General features: G+C 35.8%; 2 protein-coding genes across 3 annotated transcripts; both read left to right on the top strand.

The window, feature by feature from the left end:
• The first annotated feature begins 1,089 nt into the window (after window positions 1–1,089).
• On the top strand, window positions 1,090–3,293 carry LOC137944605 (F-box protein At2g26160-like). Of its 2 annotated transcripts, none has more exons than XM_068790293.1 (2): window positions 1,090–1,289; window positions 1,929–3,293. In XM_068790293.1, the coding sequence occupies exon 2, from the start codon at window positions 1,941–1,943 to the stop codon at window positions 3,129–3,131; it is 1,191 nt and encodes a 396-aa protein (XP_068646394.1). In that variant the 5' UTR covers window positions 1,090–1,289; window positions 1,929–1,940; the 3' UTR covers window positions 3,132–3,293. The 2 variants fall into 2 exon arrangements, with proteins under 2 accessions (XP_068646394.1, XP_068646395.1); XM_068790294.1 differs by having other exon boundaries at window positions 1,932–3,293.
• Window positions 3,294–8,133: 4,840 nt separating this feature from the next.
• Window positions 8,134–20,075, top strand: LOC137944599 (serine/threonine-protein kinase 12-like). The gene is made up of 12 exons (XM_068790288.1): window positions 8,134–8,610; window positions 9,375–9,611; window positions 11,290–11,364; window positions 11,920–12,000; window positions 12,268–12,362; window positions 12,833–12,953; window positions 13,048–13,127; window positions 13,423–13,485; window positions 13,806–13,918; window positions 15,028–15,113; window positions 15,550–15,668; window positions 19,879–20,075. The coding sequence occupies exons 1-12, from the start codon at window positions 8,569–8,571 to the stop codon at window positions 20,015–20,017; spliced, it is 1,251 nt and encodes a 416-aa protein (XP_068646389.1). The 5' UTR covers window positions 8,134–8,568; the 3' UTR covers window positions 20,018–20,075.
• Window positions 20,076–20,818: the final 743 nt, after the last annotated feature.

The raw sequence follows: 20,818 nt of genomic DNA on the forward strand, positions 1-20,818 counted from the left end.
AGCTCGAGTTTGAGTCCAATTTAAGGATCAAGCTCGAGCTAAAGTTTAAAGTATTCAGATCAAGTCAAACTCAAACAACAACGTGATTTGATGTGACGTCCATTATTGTATTACTAGGTTTGGTAAATCAAATTGCTAGTCTCACCCATAAGTGGTTATTGCTTCGCCCATAATGTTAATATTATACACCAAACCTATATATCCATAATGGCCGCTAATACTGGTTAATCAATTGGCAATTAATTTATTTAATAAATAAATAATTAATAATTAAGTAATGAACTGATCAATCAAACAATGATTTGTATTAATTAATCGACAATTTGACCTATTTAATGGAATAACTAATCAATTATTTAACAGAACAATTACTAATTTCTTAAACACATTCTAATTATAAAATTAACTAACTAATTGAAGTAAGATTATAGTAGTGGATGCGAGCTACCAAAATGATATACTATTTGATTGTAGTTAATTAATTATCAATTAATATATTTACTAATTGAATAACTATTGATTAGGTAAGACAATAATAAATTACGTGACGATTTATGCAAATTAATTTGTCAATTAACCTCTTTAATGAAATAAATAATCAATATTTTAATCAAACATGTAGTAATTAGTTAATTAAATATATTCTAATTATATAATTAACTAATTAATTGATCCAATTAATTTTATAAGCATTATATATTACATTTTTTATTTTTAATATTTTCAGTAATTAATTACATTATTTCCCTTTACTTTTCTTTGTGTCCAATTTTTTGTGTATTTTTATTTTTCTATTATTATATTTTCCTTTTTTTAATTTATCATTTTCCTTTTTATTTCCCCTATTCTTTAATTTTAAAATTTATTTTTCATTTAATATTTTAATTTATTTTTTATATTTTCTATCATTCATTTAATATTTTATTTTTATTTTTAGTTTTATTCTTTTCATTTTTCTATTTTTCTTTTGCCTTTTTATTTATCTTTATTTTTCTCTTTTTTCCTTTTTTATTTTCCGTTTTCTTTTTTCCCACCCTTTTATCCGTGTTTTCCTCTTCTCGATCGACTTCCCCGTTTTGGATACTCCGTCCCAACTCCCAACTCCCTACCCCCAACCCCTTCCTCTCTTCTTCGTCCATGCTAAGTCCGCCTCTTACCCACTTCGCACTTTCACTAATCCTAATCCACGTCTGACTCCATCATTCTCCTCTCTATATATATTCCCTCCAACCCTCCAATAACCCACTCACCGCTGGCGCTCAAACTTCTCTCTCGAAGCCCAAAAACAGGTAAGATCCTCCTCAACTGTTTTTATTTATCTTCTGCGTGATGGGGTTCCATTGTTCTTTTTTCTGTTTTGATAGGGTTTTCCCCTAATTTTCTTTAAAATCGTTGAATTTGTAAGGGGCAGGGACGAACTCTTGCTCTCCCGTTCTCTTCCCCTTTCAGTCCTCACTCCCTCTCTCAGTCGAGGGTTCTTCCGATCCTTTCTCTTTGTATGCATTTCGCTGTTTGGGGTTTCCTAGCTGTTATGAAGACAAATCAATGGCAAAAGCAGTTCAAGTTTTCTACTTCACTTGTGTTTGGTCAGTAGTGGATGGGTTGGATTTATTTCTATACTTTTAACACTGTTAATTAACGGTATTTTCCTATGGGGCTTGTCATATGCTTTGTCCAATGTAAGCATTCTTGCATTCTATGAATCAGCTTTTCGACATTATTTTTTAATCAACTGAGTCAAAACATAAGAAATTAATTTTTTTTTTTTTTCAAACTACAAAGTTCCCACATCTTTTGGTTTTACTTGTTGCTTCTTCCTTTTTATTGCTCGCACAAGAACCAAGTTAATCTGAATGTGGAATAAATCTTCTCTTTTTTATTACTAACAACTTGTGTTGTTTGAGCTGATATCCATCTCTCATCTGCAGAAGACTGTTAATATGGCTACCAATATTTTGGATCTGCCTCTAGATCTCATGGCCTTAATTGCTAAACATGTGATCAATATCATGGATTTTGCTCGTGCTCGAGCTGTATGTCGGGAGTGGCAATCTGTTTTCAGCCTAGAAAACTACTCCCCCTTAAGTCAGGATTGCGTCCCCTGGTTGATGCTTGCAGAGAGGGAAGACTCTGATATCCGTGGCCTCTTCAATCCTTCCACGTCGGAGGTTTATGATATCCCCTTACCAGAGCTGTGGCAAAAGAAAATTGTAGGATCAGCCCACGGGTGGGTGGTCACAATTGGTGAAGACCTAGAGATTCATCTATATAACCCATTGACGAGAGTGCAAATAAAGCTACCCCCGCAAACTAATTTTGGATATGACACAAGTTCATGGAGTCCATCAGATGTGCGAGATTATTTTCTTAAGAAGGTGGTCTTATTTTCCAGCCCCTCTAAAGGGGATTGCATGGCCTTGGCTGTTTACAATGACTATGACGTTGCGGCTATTGCTCGACCAGGAGATGAAGTTTGGACCACCTTAGGGGGTACCAAGGACTGGAGATTGTTCCAAGACTACATACATTATATGGGTAACATTTATGCCATTGACATACATGGGGGGTTCGGAATGTTTGATTTCAGTTCAGAGCCAAAGACCATTAAATTGGGAAGCTTGCCTCCTTTGCCCATCAATGTTGATGATAAATGGAATTATTGGGATAGACATAAGAAGTATTTAGTTGAATTATCTGGGGATCTCTTGGTAATAGTAAGGAGAGTATACAATGTTTTTGACAGCGATATTCTCATTGATGATGATGAAGATTTTACAGTACCAGAGGTTGTAATCCGATATAAAACAGTATACTTCAAGATTTATAAATTATATCAACTGCAACCAGAAGTAGAGTGGGTTGAACTGAAAGACTTGGGTGACTATTCCTTGTTCGTGGGGAAAAACACTTCCTTTTCAGTTAAGGCATCACAGGCCGGTGCTTGGTGGAGAAGAAATTGCATCTATTTCACAGATGATTGTTTCGAAGACTTTGGGACTCGGAAGCCCAACGAAATTCAAGCTCATGATCAAGGAGTGTACAACCTAGAGGATCAAAGTTTTCAACTTCATTATCAAGGCACATCTTCCTCACACTACTCTCCTCCTATATGGTTCACACCAGGTCTTTAGTGGATCTCTCTCATTTGTCTCTTCTTCTTTTCACTTGTTATTTATTACAAAGCCCTCAACCATCTGGTTCAGTCTTCAAAGAACAATTATCTTCATACCAAAGTAGAAGAATGTGTAGATTCAGAATGTCTTTAATTGAGTAAATTTATGTTATACAATTTATATTTCTTGTATTCGTAATTTAAAAGGTCTTAGTTGAATCTCTTTGGGATCCAAAACTGATTTAGATTAGCAGGACTTGTTTGGATATTATGATTTATTTGTGACCTAAACTTACATCAGAAGAATGAAATAATTTATTGGTTTAAAAAAGGATTGGCTGAGAGCTCTCTTGTTTGATGAGGATTAGAATTCGTGGTTCATAAGTTGAATTATACTAGGAATCAACCTTCAATAACTGAAGAGCTGGTTTTGATGAGTTATAGAAGTTACTTGCATGAAACGATTTTTTATTTTTAAAACATAAGAAAAACTTCTATTTTTTCTAACTGATTACAAAAGGTAAAAGGAGAAGCTGCGATGGATTTTTCAGTTACACTATGTGTAAAGACAAAAATGAATGACCAAGACAGTTTTTTTGAAAGTGTAAATATAAATACTCACAGGATTTTGAAGATATTTACTATTAGTATATTGAGACCATCCTCCTTTATTGTCATGGTGACAATCCTCTGGTTTCAAAAGAGCCAATTCTTATTCCAGTCTTGAATGAGGAGAGAAAATCACACAAATGCTCAGTTGCAGATAAGAAAAATAGATAGAAAAAGTGTTACCTGTAAAATAAAATATGCTGAATTACAAATTGAAACAGATCTGAAATACAGAAATATCAAAGGTCACTTTTAAAGCACATAACAATAGGAAAGTTGAAACAAATAAAGTTCAAATGAATTGGGGGCGCATTACCAAAGAAAACTTCATCTTCATTTGAATTTTCAGAAGCCTTTTTGCTGCATAATAGTTGAGTACCTGTTCTTCAGGCGTCAAATACCGTGTCATAGGAGAAAACCACCTTGGATCAGACTTAGCGAGGTGATTGCACAAGATAAGGTCTCTATTACCGAATTTTCTCATGGCCATGCATGCAGTGTGTCAGAACATAGAAAAAGTCAAATTTTACAAGGCACGGTCAAATGAACCAAACAGTAATGCTATTGATAAAGAGAGACTGTAGTGTAATTGCTTCTTCCCAAACTCTATTTCACAATGCTGAGAACAAACTATTGCTGAAGGATAAGACTTATCTCATGTTTTCTTATTTATTTTCTTCTTTGAAAGTTCATTTTCTCATTCAGGAAAACCCATTTACAGAATAAAATCCTCAAAATGTGATCCTCCCTATGTGAATTTTGTATTCTCAGCATGACCAGCCGACTTAGAAAAAGCAAAAACAGAAAACTATACAAACTAAATCCTACTCTTTTTGTCAATCATCAAAACCTAGTAGCCACTAAGAAAGACGTTGGGGACAAGACCATAACAGAGAAAGAGTGAGAAAATAGGCCCATAGCAAAATAAACTGATCCAATGATCAAAGGTATGGCCTAATTGTTGCATGCAAAAATAGGAAGTTTAGGAATAGATTTCAAATGCAGATATGGGCTTCAAATACCTGAAACAGTGCATTTTGTGTCGAAACTTCATGGCTTTATTTTCTCATTTTCTTGACCTTGCAGCCATTTAAAAAACGCCATCGAGGCACTCCCTCTCTGCGTGTGGTTGGAGGTTAAAGACAACCTCTAGCGCGCAAAAATAAAAAAAAATAAAAAATTTCGACAGCAAATGGTAAGTGGTAACCAGATTTAATTTCTGAGTCGGATCGTAAGGGTTGACTCGGTGTCACTCGCCCGTTCCAACTCGCTCATTCCAGTTACCCTAGAGCAGGCCGAGTCGCCCGTTCGAACTCTCTCAATCCTCACTGGTGAAGAACAATCTTCAGAATTTTGTCTGGACTCATTATCACGTTCAAATAGGAGTGACCTTTCCAGAAAGAACACAGACTTGAAGAATTCATAAGATGCAAAGACTAGTGCTCCTTGCGTCATGTACATAACCCACCACCTAGGAGTTAATCCCCTGATCAAAACAAATGAATACAAGGACATTGAAATTAGAACCCACAGTGCTACACAATTATTTTGTATAGAACAGAAAACTACTCTATTCCCAACACTTTTTAAAAAAAACCATGCAAAGCTTTTCCTTCTTCAGTAGATAATGGAATAAACTTAATGGAAAATTGGGCCAATGAAAACCAATTACATCCCCACACATAAACATACTGATCACTTCCCCAGCTTCTGTCAATCAAACAATTCGGTATCAGATATTGATCCAATCTATATTATTTCTCAAATTGCTGGAGACAAGCTATTAAAGCTCTGATATCTCTAGTTGTAAGCTCTGTTTTTCTATTTTAATTTGAGGGTTGCTCCCCTCCCTGTTAATATTATATCAAACAAGAAAGCATACCAACATTTCAAAAATGAGTTATGCTATTTCTTGATAATAAAAGTAAATGAAAAACACCTTCATATTGTCTCACTGATCCTGGAATCTAATTAGCAACAAACACTTAAAACACGTAATATAAACTACAGCAACTTATAGCATCACAATTAATGGGATGCAATGACAGGTCACAAGGGAAGCAAACATCCCTTTCAATCAAGATGGTTAAAAAATCAGAAAAAGGCAAACCTATTATCATGACCAAACTGCGTCTGCAATCTTGTCTTCACCACATCAAATGGGGTAGTAAACAATGCTGCAGTGGATCCAGCAAGTCCCCCACATACCAGCTGCATGGATAAAGCAACATAAATGTTAAAATGCAAGTACAAGTTGAATTACAGTAGCAACACCATCGGGTAATCAAGCAAGAAAAAGCAGGCACCAAGTCAACTAAATAATATACAAGGTTAGCATAACCCAATCCTTATCAACTTCAAATATGACCTCAACACTGAGTTACAGTATTTACAAGAACCACTTAGACAACATGAAGGAAATATAGGACATAGATATCCTACTTTAGATGCCTAGCCAATTTCTAAACTCAAGATAGTATGCAATGTGAGAGTTGAATTTGACAAGACATGTCCCGCGTTCAAAGCATATCATAAGCCTAATTATTCATCAAGCACCAAGCAGATTTGCCTCCATCAGAGTAAAGACGCATTATAAAAAACAGCATCTCAAATTTTTCCCTAGTATAATGTCCACATGTAACTCACATGATATGTCTACAGATGGATATGCAAAACATCGACTTTGAAGGCTACTTATTCTAACAAAACCACATCTGCAAACTAAGTATTAAGAAAAGGACAACGAAGCCAACCGTCTGTACAGGGTTTGTATAAGCATTAGGCTGTGATGATGGCATTATGAATTGCTTTAGACTTTCATAGGTGTAGAACTGCATTAAAAGAACAAGTGAAAATTTTAAAGGCTCTCTTAGTCAATAGAGAAGGAGACTATCATAAAAGAAGCACATAAAAATTCGACCTTGATTATAGAACGTGGAATATTTCTGCAGAGAACAGCACCCCAATCAGCATAAAGAGAAGAGAGTCCACCCTTCTCTAGAATTCCTACCAAGCCACTCCTGTAGTAGTAAAAGTAACATGAAACAAATAAGGACTTAACAAATTTACTGAAGAAATCCAACCCTCTCTGTTAGAACAGCATATTAATATGCCACTGACACAGATAAAGCTACAGAAAATGTCATAAATAGGTGCTACTATCTCTTAATGAGGTAAATGTATGATTTTTCAAGGTCAAAGAGAAATTAACTAGTTAGGAAATAAAAATAAATAATAATGGAATTATTTTCCACAATAGTCCAACATCAGATTCAAATTAAACAATGCTGCAGTGGATCCAGCAAGTACCCCACATACCAGCTGCATGGGAAAAGGAACATAAAGGGTAAAATGCAAGTACAAGTTGAATTACATGCAACACCATCGGTTAATCAAGCAAGAAAAGCAGGCACCGAGTCAACTAAATAATATACAAGGTTAACACAACCCAATCCTTATCAACTTCAAATATGACCTCAACACTGAGTTACAGTATTTACAAGAACCACTTAGACAACAAGAAGGAAGCATTGAACATATTCTAGAAACAACTCTTTTTGGCAAATTATTCAACTGAATCCTGCTATTTTATGAACTGACTGACTAAATTCTGACAGATAATACAGAGTAACCTGGCTTCTTTTATAGGAACTGTTTCACAATGATCAAATTGAGGTTCATTGAACCTAGTATCTTGTTGTCTTTAAATTGTTCATTCAGACATGGCGAATGTAGGTTTTATTAGTGTACAGAGGATTACGGTAACCTTAGGTAAATCCAAGAGGACCCCAAAATAATCAGCCAACTGTACAGGAAACACTTACCTGAAACAAAAATACATCCCGCGTTACTGAAAGTAGGTAAACCATGAATTCAGCGTGGAGCTTACTGATCGCGCCTCTTTTTCAGCATAAATTATGAAACCGGCTTTGGGAGTTCAACACGAATCTTCGAAGTCCTCTCCTCCACTTCCGTTGAAGCCTGTCGCTTGGAGTCTGTTTATCATGGACTACCTGTGCAGAATATGCCATGCACAGTTCACTTTCAAGGGAATGAAATCTCACAACGAAAAATCACTGCACTTCGTTTGCAAGAAGTGTTTAAACAAATATCCAACGGAAGCGGAGAAGGTGAAAGAACATCTGAAGATCAAGAAGAAGGGTCAATCCTGTAAAGGTGCCGATGCTGTGAATTTGATGTAGAAATTCCATTACAGGGATCGGAACATCCACGTCTCCGACAATCCTCTCACATCTATTTTTATGATATCTGTCTGTACTTGTGCGATTGGGATCCAATTGTCCATTCAACGGGTTTTATTTTTATTTTTTATCCGTCACTTTTGTTTTGTTGCTGAATTGGGTGTTTTGATGGAAAACGAATGGATTCTCGGATTTCAGTTCCCTCGGAAACGCACTGTACGTGTCTGTAAGGCAGCGTGGAGTTTGGCCTGTCCGACCGTTAAAGTTAAACCAGTTTAAGCAGTTAGATACGTTTAAATATTCAAAAACCAGCCCAGTGTCCAATTGTTTCGTTATTCCTTAACCAGAGCGAGCCCAAAACTACAACCTCAAAATTCCCAAAACCTTCTGCGTCTCTTTCCTCAGAGCGACAATAGCGAAGCACCAAAGCTCGCAATCTTGTTCCTTCCGGAAGCCTCATTTGATGACGACGCCCCTATTGGACGTTTCTCCTTTTCTTTCACATCCGATTTTCATCGGTATAAATTTCGGGATGTTCGTAGTCCACTCTTTCCATCATTTTGACTCGATATATCTATTTTGTCTTTGGGGATTCGGGTTTTCAGTTGCCTTTTTACTCGTTGTGGAGATATTGGGAGGGGATAGATGACACGTGAATCCAGTACTTCAACTTCACTGCCATCCAAGGTGAAATTTTTTGTGAACTGTGTTCCTCATTTCTGTGAGATGGATTGTTTTTTCGGGTCGAAATTTTTTTGGGGTTTTATGTTGTGTTTCAATGGGTTTATTTATATTTGTATTTATATTTATATCTGTATTACAAGTGGATGCTATTGGTTGCAAGCCCAAATCGGTGATCAAATTTTCATAGCGGGTGGATCATTTTGTTTTTCCTGTATACGCTCAGCAGTTGGCCACGAAATGAACTTATAAAGAAGCTACCTCTCCTTAACAGTTATGGTCACACAGATAATCCAACCTGGCAGGGGGACAGGCACACGATGTACTTGGAGGACATCCTTTGATGATATTTTTTGTTATTCGGCATATTTTACCTGTTTGTCCATTGCTTCTCCATTAGCAACCCGAATTAGTGCTTGATTAAGTATGATGACCTGATCGTAAATCTCCAAGATCTAAAAGCACTTTAACCAACTTCACTTTTCTCTACAAGCTGAATCTTGTTCTCAAATTTCTCTTCTGAAATATATTATACTTGTAATCTATTCGTATATGTTTTTACTTTTCTGAAATATGAAAAATCTGACATTAGTCAGATACTTCTAATCTATTCATATATGTTTTTGATTTTCGGAAATACAAAAAATATGACATTCATTAGTTGATTTTTTTTTTTTTGGAGTTTATATTCTTTCCACTTTCTAAATTTTGGATCACCTATGTCTTTCAATAACATTTTAAAGGTGTCTCACTAGCTTCTACTGTTGCAGAGAACACAGTCTCAAATAATTGATGTAAATGGTCCCTACCGTCTACTTCATTGTTCAAGCAAGGGTGATAAGGATGGTGTACTTCAAGAAATAGAGAAAGGGGTATCACCAAATCTAGCAGATTATGATAAAAGAACAGCTCTTCACTTGGCCTCTTGTGAAGGCTGCACTGAAATAGTACGTTTGCTTCTTGAGAAAGGGGCTGAAGTGAACTCCATAGACCGGTGGGGCCGCACTGTATGTTCTTTTTTCATTTTTCTTTTCAATGACGAGGTTTCGGCGAGTGCTCTCTATCTTTTTCTTCAATCAACCTTTATTTGGTAAAACATTGATCTGCCAATAAGGACTTACTAAATGAATGGTCCACGAAACTGTAGAACAGTCAGGATCTCCATGTTCTATAAATTGAAATGGTGATTGAACTTTTATTGGATACCTTAGTGAGTTTCTACAGTTGTTCAATTGTTGAGATTTTGCAACTTGGTTGAATCGGTTGATTGTATTGCCATGGAGCACACACACTCAAAACCAATAGTTTTACTTCACTAATTTTGATCTTTTAAGATAATAACTCTGAATATTTCCTTTTTTCACATTTTGTTCATGTAAATACTGATCCTATGTGTCATGTTCTTCCTTTTCATTTTTCCGTCAAGCACTTACAAGTAGCATGAACGGAAGAGAAAATAAGAGAGTTGTTTGAGATGACTGGGCTGAGGATAATAGCTCATCAATAAGGGAAAGTCTTCTTGTTGTTGGTTGTGGGACCCATAAGATATGGAAGGAAACTGGAAACGACCGTGGTAAGAATTTGAATAAGTTACTACCAGTTCTAGCTACTGATGGACCAGAATGGAGGAGGATCCATGTACCTGAACCCAATAAAGTCAGGATGAAGCCATAATGATGAGGACAGTGATGATGATGATGAAGTGTTTAGTCCTACAACTTAAAAAAATCCTGGCATACTTGACCAGAGTGGGTCTCTATGCCAGTATGAAATAAGCTAAATATTCTCAAATGTATAAGTAATTTAACCTAAATGTCGGGCAGATAGTGTGCTTTAGATCTTTGAGGATTTTGGATCAAAATTGGCACTACAACATCCTATTTCTTTATTATCCTCCAAAAATTTCTTTGCTGACAACCCAACTTCTAGGAACTATTATAAGAAAGGAGAGTAAAGCAAGGCAAGGAGAAAACAACTACTGGCAATGGATTGGATTCTTGCTCCATGTATGGTTGAAGTACTTTTCTTATCTGTGGGGTTGAATCTCTAATTATGCATTGAAAACAGTACATGTTCAGGTTATTGTCCTTAAAATTCCCAACTGAAACCAAAGTAAACACATATAAGCTTTAGCTGCAATGGGACCTGTTGAAAATATCTGTAAAAGGGTATTTTGGTCATTTACCATTGTTGTATGTCCTTCATAGGATAAAAATTGGCTTATATTTATGCTAGAGTTATATGGTTAAATTTTTTTGTTTTATTCTGAGATATAATTAGGGAGATATAAGTGTTTATATGTAGAGGGGTATTTGTCTCATTTTGTACATCTTTTTTAAAGGAGTATATAAGTGATTTCAGGGTCGTTTTGCAGACACTGACGGCTGCTGCTCTATTCAAAGCAACCTTCTTAACTTCTTCTCTGCTATCTTTTCTTCTTGTTTATCCTTCTCCTCTATTTCTTCTTATTTTCATATTTTGTACCGGACCGAAGTCCTGTTTGACCATAAATTTGCCTAGTAATTTGAATATCTTGACAAATGTGTAGCTGTCTCTGAACTGCTGTGCAATTTTAAAAAGCCTATTGCATCTTTTTGTCTCAACAAGTCACCATATGATCTGATATTTATAGACTAATTAGTAGTAAACTGCTCATTAAGTATCTACTTTCATATCTGTTGGCAGCCGTTATCAGATGCCCGCAGCTTTGGTCATAGGGACATTTGCAGGATATTAGAGGCAAGAGGTGGAAAAGATACGGTATTCTATTTCTTCTAGGACAAACTGTTGAAATCTTTTTAGTCTTTACTTCATGAAAGGTCATCTGTTGGAAATATAGTCTTGTCTTGAACATCCTAGTCTGTAGATCACTTACAGCTAAGTCTTCATAAGTGATTTTTTGTTGGATACCGTATCAAGTTAGTAGAACCCAAACTATTCATCACTGAGGTGCAAGTGGTAATTCAGTTAGAAATCCTAGTCTTTACTAAGAAAATTATATTTTGTAAGTTTGTGTAGAAGTCGTAAAGTTTGATAGTTGGTAGGTCTTCTATCTGGGACAGCTTCAAGCTGAAAACCAACTTTTAAGTCAGTTTTACCTTCAATCTAATTTTCGGAAAGTCAATGCCAGTTAACGTAATTAGTCCTATTGAGTTCCTGTTTTTGAATATTTAGCTCCTTTTCTACTGAAGCTTTTTAAATGAAGAGTCTAACCAGATGCATTTTATTAAGCAGAAGTGTCAAAAATTCTTTTTTTTTTATTGATTTGCAAACTGAGTATTATGTATTTCTTAATCTCTTGTGAGTTTGCGATAGGTGGAGCTCGAATTTCATAATCCATGCTGTGAGATTGATCACTTTGAGGTCAATATGAAAGAGGCAGCTCTTATCGGTGAAGTAATCACTCTTCAAAATCTCATGGAAATGATTTTTAATTGTTTCTTATTATGTTATTTTATTTCCATATTGACAAAGAAAGAGAAATTTCTGATACATCACAAAAAATAGAATGAGCATCCTTTCATAATGTTGGGTGCTCCAATAATTATACTCATCAAGAAAACTAGTTCATAGCTTATAACCACATGTGATATACCATTTCATATATCATCAGGTTAAATTCCCACAAGATAGTGACTTATTAATTAGATAAAATTTGGACAGGGTTCATTCGGTGAAGTTTATTTAGTGAAATGGCGAGGCACAGAGGTTGCGGCAAAAACCATTCGTTCTTCGATAGCATCAAATGATAGAGTGAAGTGAGTTCTTTTTCCAGTTATTTAATATCATATAAATATTTATTTCATATTTAGGGGAACAACTTAAGTTGTCGATCTTGGCTCCTGTTTGCTTTATTTTGGGAGTTAAAAGTTACATCCATACCTTAGTGCAACTGAACTGTGTTTTAACAATGAGTATAGGGGAAATCAGTCAAAACAGAATATAATGCAAATACTGATACTAGTCATCAGAAGAAATTTTGTTCATTTTAGAGTGGAATTCCTGTTAGTACCATTGTATTTGTTTTCAGAGGTACTTAACGAAGTATGCCTGCTAAAACATGTATGCTGCGAGAACCAAGTCAAGATTCTGGCTCTTTCTGACACAATCAGTAAATGTTTAGCTGGATATTTTAGCTTCATTATTAAATTAAGTTCAGAGTTTTTTAACCTTTCAACTCCCCTGCAGTCTGCTTTACTCACTCTAATGAATCATTTTGGATTTTCAGGAAGTCATTCATGAAGGAACTTGAAATGTGGCAAAGGTTGCGGCACCCTAATATAGTGCAGTTTCTTGGTGTATTAAAGCACCCGGATAGATTGATCTTCCTCACTGAGTATCTGAGCAATGTGACTGTCATGATACCTTTCTTTAACTTGAAGATAATTTTTCTCTAATTTTTTTTCCTTCAAAAATTTGTAACACTTATGTCACTGGCAACAGGGGAGTTTGTTTGATATTCTAAATAAGAGAGGAAGACTTGATCCTCTAACAGCTGTTTCTTATGCTTTGGATATTGCAAGGTAAGAAGTTTGCCACTTGAGACAGCTCATTTATTCCATGATCTATAAACTTGATAAACACGTCTTGAAAATTTTAAAACATGAAATTTTTTGAAGAATCTTGAAATGTATCCTGTTACGTCTAATCATTTAGGTGCAAGTCCTTGCCCAGTTGTGCATCAAATGGGTTTCAGATATAACAGAGAACTCGACCCTGATGGATAAAATTTAAGCTTTTCAGTTTATAGACATCCACTTTTTGTGCTTACTGAAATTTTACCTGCTACTCATTTTTTTGTTTCATTTCAAATCTCAGAGGAATGAATTACCTTCATCATCATAAGCCACATGCTATCATACACAGGGACTTAACACCAAGGTAAACTTGATGGAGAAACCCCACTGTATGATATTACCATGAATCAGGCATGAATGTATGTGGCCAAAAGATAGTGACTGAAAGAAACTGTCTCCAAGAAGAGGCTCACAGGAGGTGTCATGTAACTTTTCTGATTTAAGATGGATTGACAATACCATGTTGTCAGCGCTGTCCAATCCCATATGGACTCTCTCACAAGGCCTCGTATTCTACTGTTATGTCTGAAGAGAACGTTCATTTACTACACCGGGTTTTAAGAGTTTTTTTTCCTTTTCTACCATTTTTTTATGGTTTTTCTCCTTTTTTCCTTTGAAAAAAAGGAATGTCTTGCAAGATGAATCAGGTCGACTGAAGGTTACAGATTTTGGTTTGAGCAAGATTGCACAAGAAAAGGATTTGCATGGTTATAAAATGACTGGAGGAACTGGTTCATGTAAGTCACAGGTGTCCTCAATCTGTTTGAACATGTTACTTACTTTATCTGGTTGAAAATTTTTGTGGTGGTGTTCCTCATAAAAGGTTTGTGTGGGTAATAAGTAACAACAACAACTAATTGGTGCAGCCTGTGGGAAGAATAACCTTGGACTTAGAACTATTTGCACTAGATTTATAACTTGACCTTAGATCAGCTTTGAAAAATCACTTACAAGGTTACTTGCAATAAAAGCTCCCCCTTGGAGTCCTTGGAGTTGTTGCTGTAAAATTCAGGACCTTTCTGGTCCTTTTTGTAATGGAAGCCATATTCCTAGATCAGCTAATAGTTTAACTGATTCTCTTGCTAAAGAGGGGATCTCTCCTCAATCTCTGATCCCTGTGTTTGATGTTTCTTGTTTTGTTTGCCTTTGGGATTTTTAATACAATTGCCTTCTCTAAAAAAAAAGATACTTGCAATAAAAAAGAAACAAAAAGATTAATTGATTGCAAAGCAAAGTAAGTAGTTCTGCCCAAGGGCTGGAGAGGGCTATTTATAGCCTTCTCCTTCAGAAATCTTACAAAAAAACATCTTAAAGTAAATAGTAGCTTGCCTAAGAACTCTATTTACCTAATTAGACATGTACAACTCTTTCAGAAACTAATAATCTAAAATAAGAATCTCCTAATCACCTAACAAAGTTGGGAAACACCTAACAAAAGAAACTATGCAGAATAGGAAGTTCCAATAGAGAGAAACTATGTGACGTAAGAAACTCTGAAAGTGAAAAGAATAGAATGTCAGCTGTAGAAAGAAAGTTCTTGGAAAAGATACTGAAGTAATAAAAGACAAAGTTTATAATCTAGGGACTACTAAATTAAAAGAAACTAAATTAGGAAGCTCTAAGGATTATAACAAGTATGCTTTCTATGCCAGTTACTTTTCTGCTATCTTTTGAGTTGTTTTTCATGAGTTTTTGACTCATTTCAATCGGATTTTCTTCTTCCTATGCTGGATCAAGATGCTCTTCTCTTAACCACCTATTGCTGCATCACTGATTCTCGATCTGCTTCAACATTTTGCTTAAATTGTAATTGTTTGAATGTTTTTGTGGTGGTTCCTTGTGGCAGATCGTTACATGGCTCCAGAGGTTTATCGTCGTGAATCATATGGGAAGAGTGTTGATGTCTTCTCATTTGCATTAATTGTGCATGAGGTATGAAGAACTAAACCATGAGTCGTAGATTTGGTGGAGCCAAATCATGACCTCTAAAATACTACTGTTAATCTCCCACAAATATGTCACTTCTCCAGTGATCGTGTCACACCTAATTTCTTCTTTATCCTTCACTCTTTTACAGGACCATATCCCATTTTTCTTGCATGATTAAGATACAGGCCCATATATAGCGTGAAACCCTTGCCAATGAACTGTTGAATGCTATGTCAGTAGTTCACTGAGCCCTGTAGGCTCTTTCACTTTAAATATCCACTATGTTGTTCATCAAATGGACAGATAGAGTAATCCACTATAGAAAGATTCCGCACGTGGCTCCAACCCATGTCTCAAGGGGATTAGCTACCAACTTTACACCATGAATTAGTGGATTTGTTACTTGAAGTGATTGTGTGTGAGTGCTTTGCTCTTGTAGATGTTTCAAGGGGGACCATCTAATAGGACAGAAAATGCAGAAGCAATAGCAGACAGGAGAGCTTATGAAGATTCACGTCCATCTCTTTCATCATTTGTCTACCCTGAACCAATCAAGTTGTAAGTACTTACTGTAGTTATTCTTCTACATTTCTGTTCATCTATATTATTTTGCAGCCTTGAAAAGTGGAAAAAAAAAATTATTCAGGATCATGTGGTAAATGATAGTTAGAATTTAGAATGAGTAGGGAAATGGTGATGCAGTAGTCTCATTGGACTCAGTTAGGTTTTAACTGAGTTAGTACAATATATGGAAGCATCATGACTGCTCTGTTGGTGAGAGCGGTAGAGCACATCTACATAGACAACCGAGTTATAGATACAAGACTCGTAGAAAGCTAAGAGTGGCAAATAAGATGATTTTCTTAATCCAGGTGCAGTTACACCAACATCAGTAGATTGTCAGATCCAATCTGTTGATTTTGGTGTAACATCAAGGTCATGTCCACTCTATTAAAATCCTTCAGGAAAGTAGGAAGCACATATTTTTTTTGAATTTTTATTTTATCTTGCCAGCCCTAGTGCATTAGAGCTGACGCTTTTTAAGCACATATGACCTAAATTAACCGGATTCTATGTGAATGAGAAAGCACCTCTTACCCACTGGCAATGGTGTTACTGGAAATCCACATGACATGGATGCTTATCTAAAAGTTTCAACTACTATCTTCTCTTCCATTTTACTATTATTAGTTGTTAGAATCCTAGTTAAACTAAGAAGTTGCTAGATATGGGTCTCCCAGAGACCGTGGATGATCGGGAGAGTCGAGTCATGGCAGTATTATGATTTCTGTTTTAAGAAAGCATAAGTGGCTTTAAACTAGGAGTTTTTTATTCTAATTTGAGTTAAATTCATGTAAGGCATTTTCAGATAGGTTGAATGGAATAAAAGACACAATTGTGCATCCCTTTGTCCCAGAATTTTTATCTGCGAATTCTATTTTTCCAACACCTATTTCTTCTCTCTCTTTCACGTTCATGCAAACACCCTAGCAATTGATCCTGTTTCTAACGTCTGGTATTAAAGCAAAGGTTCAAAGGTCTGAACAAGAGAAGCAAGAAGTTTGAAAGAGGAGATTTGTCGTTGGAAAATAGGGTTTTTCATAGAATTCGCACGAGGAAGAGCGACGTTGAGTCGACTTAACATTGGGAGCTCGAGGGTTGAGTTGACTTGATCCACCTACAGAAATGGAAAATGTCTGATGTGGAGCCACATCGAGTGGATAGTTGCACATTTGTGGCGATCGAAAGTGTCGGGATGTGTGGACCTCCTGTGTGCGAGATTTGGCAAGAGTTTTGACTTTTAAATGGAGCATGAGGGGCTTTTATGGTCCGAAATCCTATTCTGATTTACCCTTGCAGCCTTACCCTGAATTTGGAGTCTCCACTCTACGTTCAAGAAATCATCTCCTGTTCATAAACTTGATATTTGCAGGCATCCTCTATGAAATTTGACACCCAGGTACACCATCAGATGATTCACACCTTCAGTGCTTCATCTGAAATTCAGTACAAGGAGGTGGAGGATTTAGCAAACTCTGACCCTGGGCAGAACCAAGGTCCTCCACCAATGTTGGAATTTGAGTGCCCTTGAGAGATAGATCTAGGTGTATAGAATTGAAAACTGGGAGGACCTTCCAATGATCTACGAAATAAAGTGGCATCGGCTAGAGTAGCACAGAACTCACTGTTTTGTCTTTGGATTCACTATTTCGGATTTTCTGACATGTTATTGCCCAAGAAATCAGAAGTTTGCCATTTGATAGTTTGAGTTGACCGGATATAGACTCGAGCGGACTTCAGGTCCGACAAAACAATTGGAGGCAACTTGATCCCAACTCGACTCTAGGTCAGGCCAAAGTTCCAGATTGTGCCTTTGACATCTCAGTTCGACTGGATTTTTCATCTAGATGTCCGATTTCTTCCTTAGAACGATAAGAGTCTCCTTCACAACGTCTTCTAAAACCAATTCCACAACAAATAGAAGGTTCTATGGTGTTCAGCAACGATACAAATTGCTTGCCTCAACCATCCCAATTATTAAGGTAAAGGTAATTTTTTACCATTGGAAGATCTAGATGGAGGTGCTTTTTTCGATATCAAAAGGTTCGTGAAATTATCAAAACAAGGTTTTCCAGATGTGGAAGACATATCCTCTCTACCTCCACTGAGTGGAAGATCGTGTGGGAGAATCAAAAGAAGGTCAACAAATGACTGCACTACATTATATAAGCTGTAGTGATTTTTAAAATCATTTTATTTTCTATAACTATAAATGAAAAAATCAAAAGAAAAAAGGTGAAGTGGTTTTGAATTGTCATCAGTTCGCTATCTAAGGGGACCACTATGGACTCTTCAAGCTTTTTCTTCAATGCTTTTAATATAAGCCCTTGATTTTAGAAAAGATTCCTCCACCCAAACAACAAAAGAAGCCCTTGATCACATTCTAATGGGCAAATAGGCACACATATGGAAGAAAGATAAGGGAAGGACATGTCCCACATCTGGTGCTTCAAGTGCAAGCAGTACAGCTAGTACAAGTCCCAGTGTCTGAGACAGAAGCGAAGCTTCTAAACAACATGAAGAATTCGCTGTATCCAATGACAAAGAAATGACTTCGAGCAAACTTTGCTATATAGACTTGAAGGACATGCTAAGTTTACAGGAGACTATTAGAGTTATAAACTAAGCAGAATTGCCAGAATTTAGAAGAACTATATCTCTGTCTAATTAGGAGATGTGTCTCTTAGTCTAATTAGGAAGCTCATATTAAAAGGAGTCTTAGTCCAATTAAGTGATGTTTGTCTTAGTCTAATTTAGGGGGCTTAGGTTGAGGGAGGCTAGTGGAAACCATGCTCTAAGTAGGTTTGTCAGTTTAGGTCAAGTTGATTTTATGGTAAGCTTAGTTTAAGGGAAGCTATTAAATCCTAATTAAACTAACCATTTACCAAATGCAAGTGTCCTAGAGATCGTGGATGATCCCGAGAGTCAAGTCATGGTAAATTATAAATTTTGTTTTAGGAAAGCATAAGTGACTTTAAACTAGAGTTTTTAATTCTAATTTGTGTAAGACACTAGTCTATAAATATGTTGTATGTGATTTTGTTTTCAGATAGATTGAATGGAATAAAAACAGAGTTGTGCATTTGCTTTTATGGATGTATCGTAGCCGTTTCAAGATATTCGAATATCTGAAATTTGAATATCCGGGAAATTAACTTAAACTGGATATCTGAATCAAATCAGTTCAGATATCCAAATCCAATCCATTTGGATATCCGAATCCGAATAAAAAACTATAATATATGAAATAAAACATTTGAAAACTTACTAAAATGAAAAAAATCTGTAACAAAATTACGAAACAATAAAATATTTGAAAAATCTGAAAAATTAATATTAAATAAAAACAACAATGGTAGCAATATGAAAAGCTGGACTTCAGATAACCTAGATAGAAAGATTTAAAAATCAGGATTTTTGGGATCTTGGTGGGAAATAAATGTTTGATGGCGGAAGGTGGAACTTCTTTTTGGTTACATGCAGGAAGGGTTGATCTTTGTAACGTCATAAAGAATAAGAAAATGCTCAGGTTTCTGGAAACCCGTTTGGTAATGTCTGTTGAAGTGAAACAGTAAGATTAAAAGACGTTTGGGAGAGTGACTGGAGTAAGGTGGCGATGATTACGAGGTTGAGAGCGGCGGTTGGGTTTTGGATTCGAACCTTTTTATTTCAACTTTGGGTTTGAAATCTTTTATTTCAGATCCAGACATCTGTATAGGATCAGAATGATCAACATTTTGAATATTATCCGGCGTTTAAGATCTGAATCTGGGTCAAACCCTAGATAAAATCCGGATCCATTTACAACCCTGATTCCTTTTTCTTAGAAAATTTCTGTGAATTTTATTTGTTCGGCGCCCATTTCTCCCCTTTCTCTTTCACATTTGGGCAAATACCCTAACAATCAATCCTGTTTCTAATATTAGTGCAGCAGAGTTCAGACATGCATTTAGGGTTTGTTTGGAACCCAATGGAAAAGAAAAGAAAAGAAAAGAAAATGAGAATTTGACCATTATTTTTCCCAAAAATAGTAGGAGAATTTGATCATTATCTCATTTTCACTATCTATTTTTGGAAATAATAATGGTCAAATTCTCATTTTCTTTTCTAGTGGTTCCAAACAGACCCTTAGAATACTTTAGTTGCATCTACGCAACTACAAAATGATTATATTTTGCCAATGAAATTCTGCATATATGTTCTTCAGGCTTCTTAGAGAATGCTGGCACAAGAATCCAGAGTTTCGGCCAGCGTTTGAAGAGATAATACCGAAGCTGGAGAATATCCAAGAGTATCTAGCACAGAAGAAAACTGTGGCACCATGCTGTAATTGTGTTATCTTATAACCATCAGCTAATGGGTTTATTTACTTTTTTTTCCCACTAAATATAGTGTTGGTTTTCCTTTTCTTGTATCCTTATATTTTGTTCAGTGTTATTTCATCTGTCAAAAGCATGTTTCTCAAGTTTGTTAGATCAACTTTTGCCTTTCAAGATCATGTTACAGAAACTTTTGCCTTAAGAGTGTGTTTGATTTTTTCTTTTTTCATTGTGTAGTGCTCTTTCCGTTTCCTTTTTCATTTTTATCTTGTTTAAATGTTAAACGTCCACCTGAAACTCTTATGTACAAGCTGCTGTGGCCGTAGTGATTTTCTCCAAAATCTAATGTGTATTGGCCAGAACACGATTTCTGTTGGTTATATCCTTGCCAATATCCCTAGTTTGAGCTTCTCCCTTGTCATCTCCTGGACTAATTTTTTGGGGTTTGTTAGTCAAATTGTAAAAACTGAACTAATCAACCAAATTTTATCCTCCCTTGGGTTTTGAAGGGTTCAAATCAATTCAACCAGACAATCAGGTATGTGGTTTGATAAAACTAACTCTAAAACATACAATATAGATAGATTAAATTTATTTCTAACTTTGAAAATTTTACAATTTTTTGATAAATTCTGAAACTAAGAATAATAAGTTATGTACATAAAATTTATGCGTTGGATCTAGCACAAAAGATCTATTTCTTTATTCCACAAAGTAATAAAAAAAATGATTTTTCTCCCATTCTTTGATTCCCTTGCAGAAACAAAAGTTCTAAAGCACCCAGCATACCGTCTTCACAATTTTACCATTGCAGAGGCTTGTAAAGCA

The sequence above is a fragment of the Aristolochia californica genome, unplaced genomic scaffold (assembly GCF_029961685.1).
Source record: "Aristolochia californica isolate CCGP_79_NKW_82.1479 unplaced genomic scaffold, dmAriCali1.0.hap1 SCAF_11, whole genome shotgun sequence".
In the NCBI taxonomy this organism is placed as follows: Eukaryota; Viridiplantae; Streptophyta; class Magnoliopsida; order Piperales; family Aristolochiaceae; genus Aristolochia; species Aristolochia californica.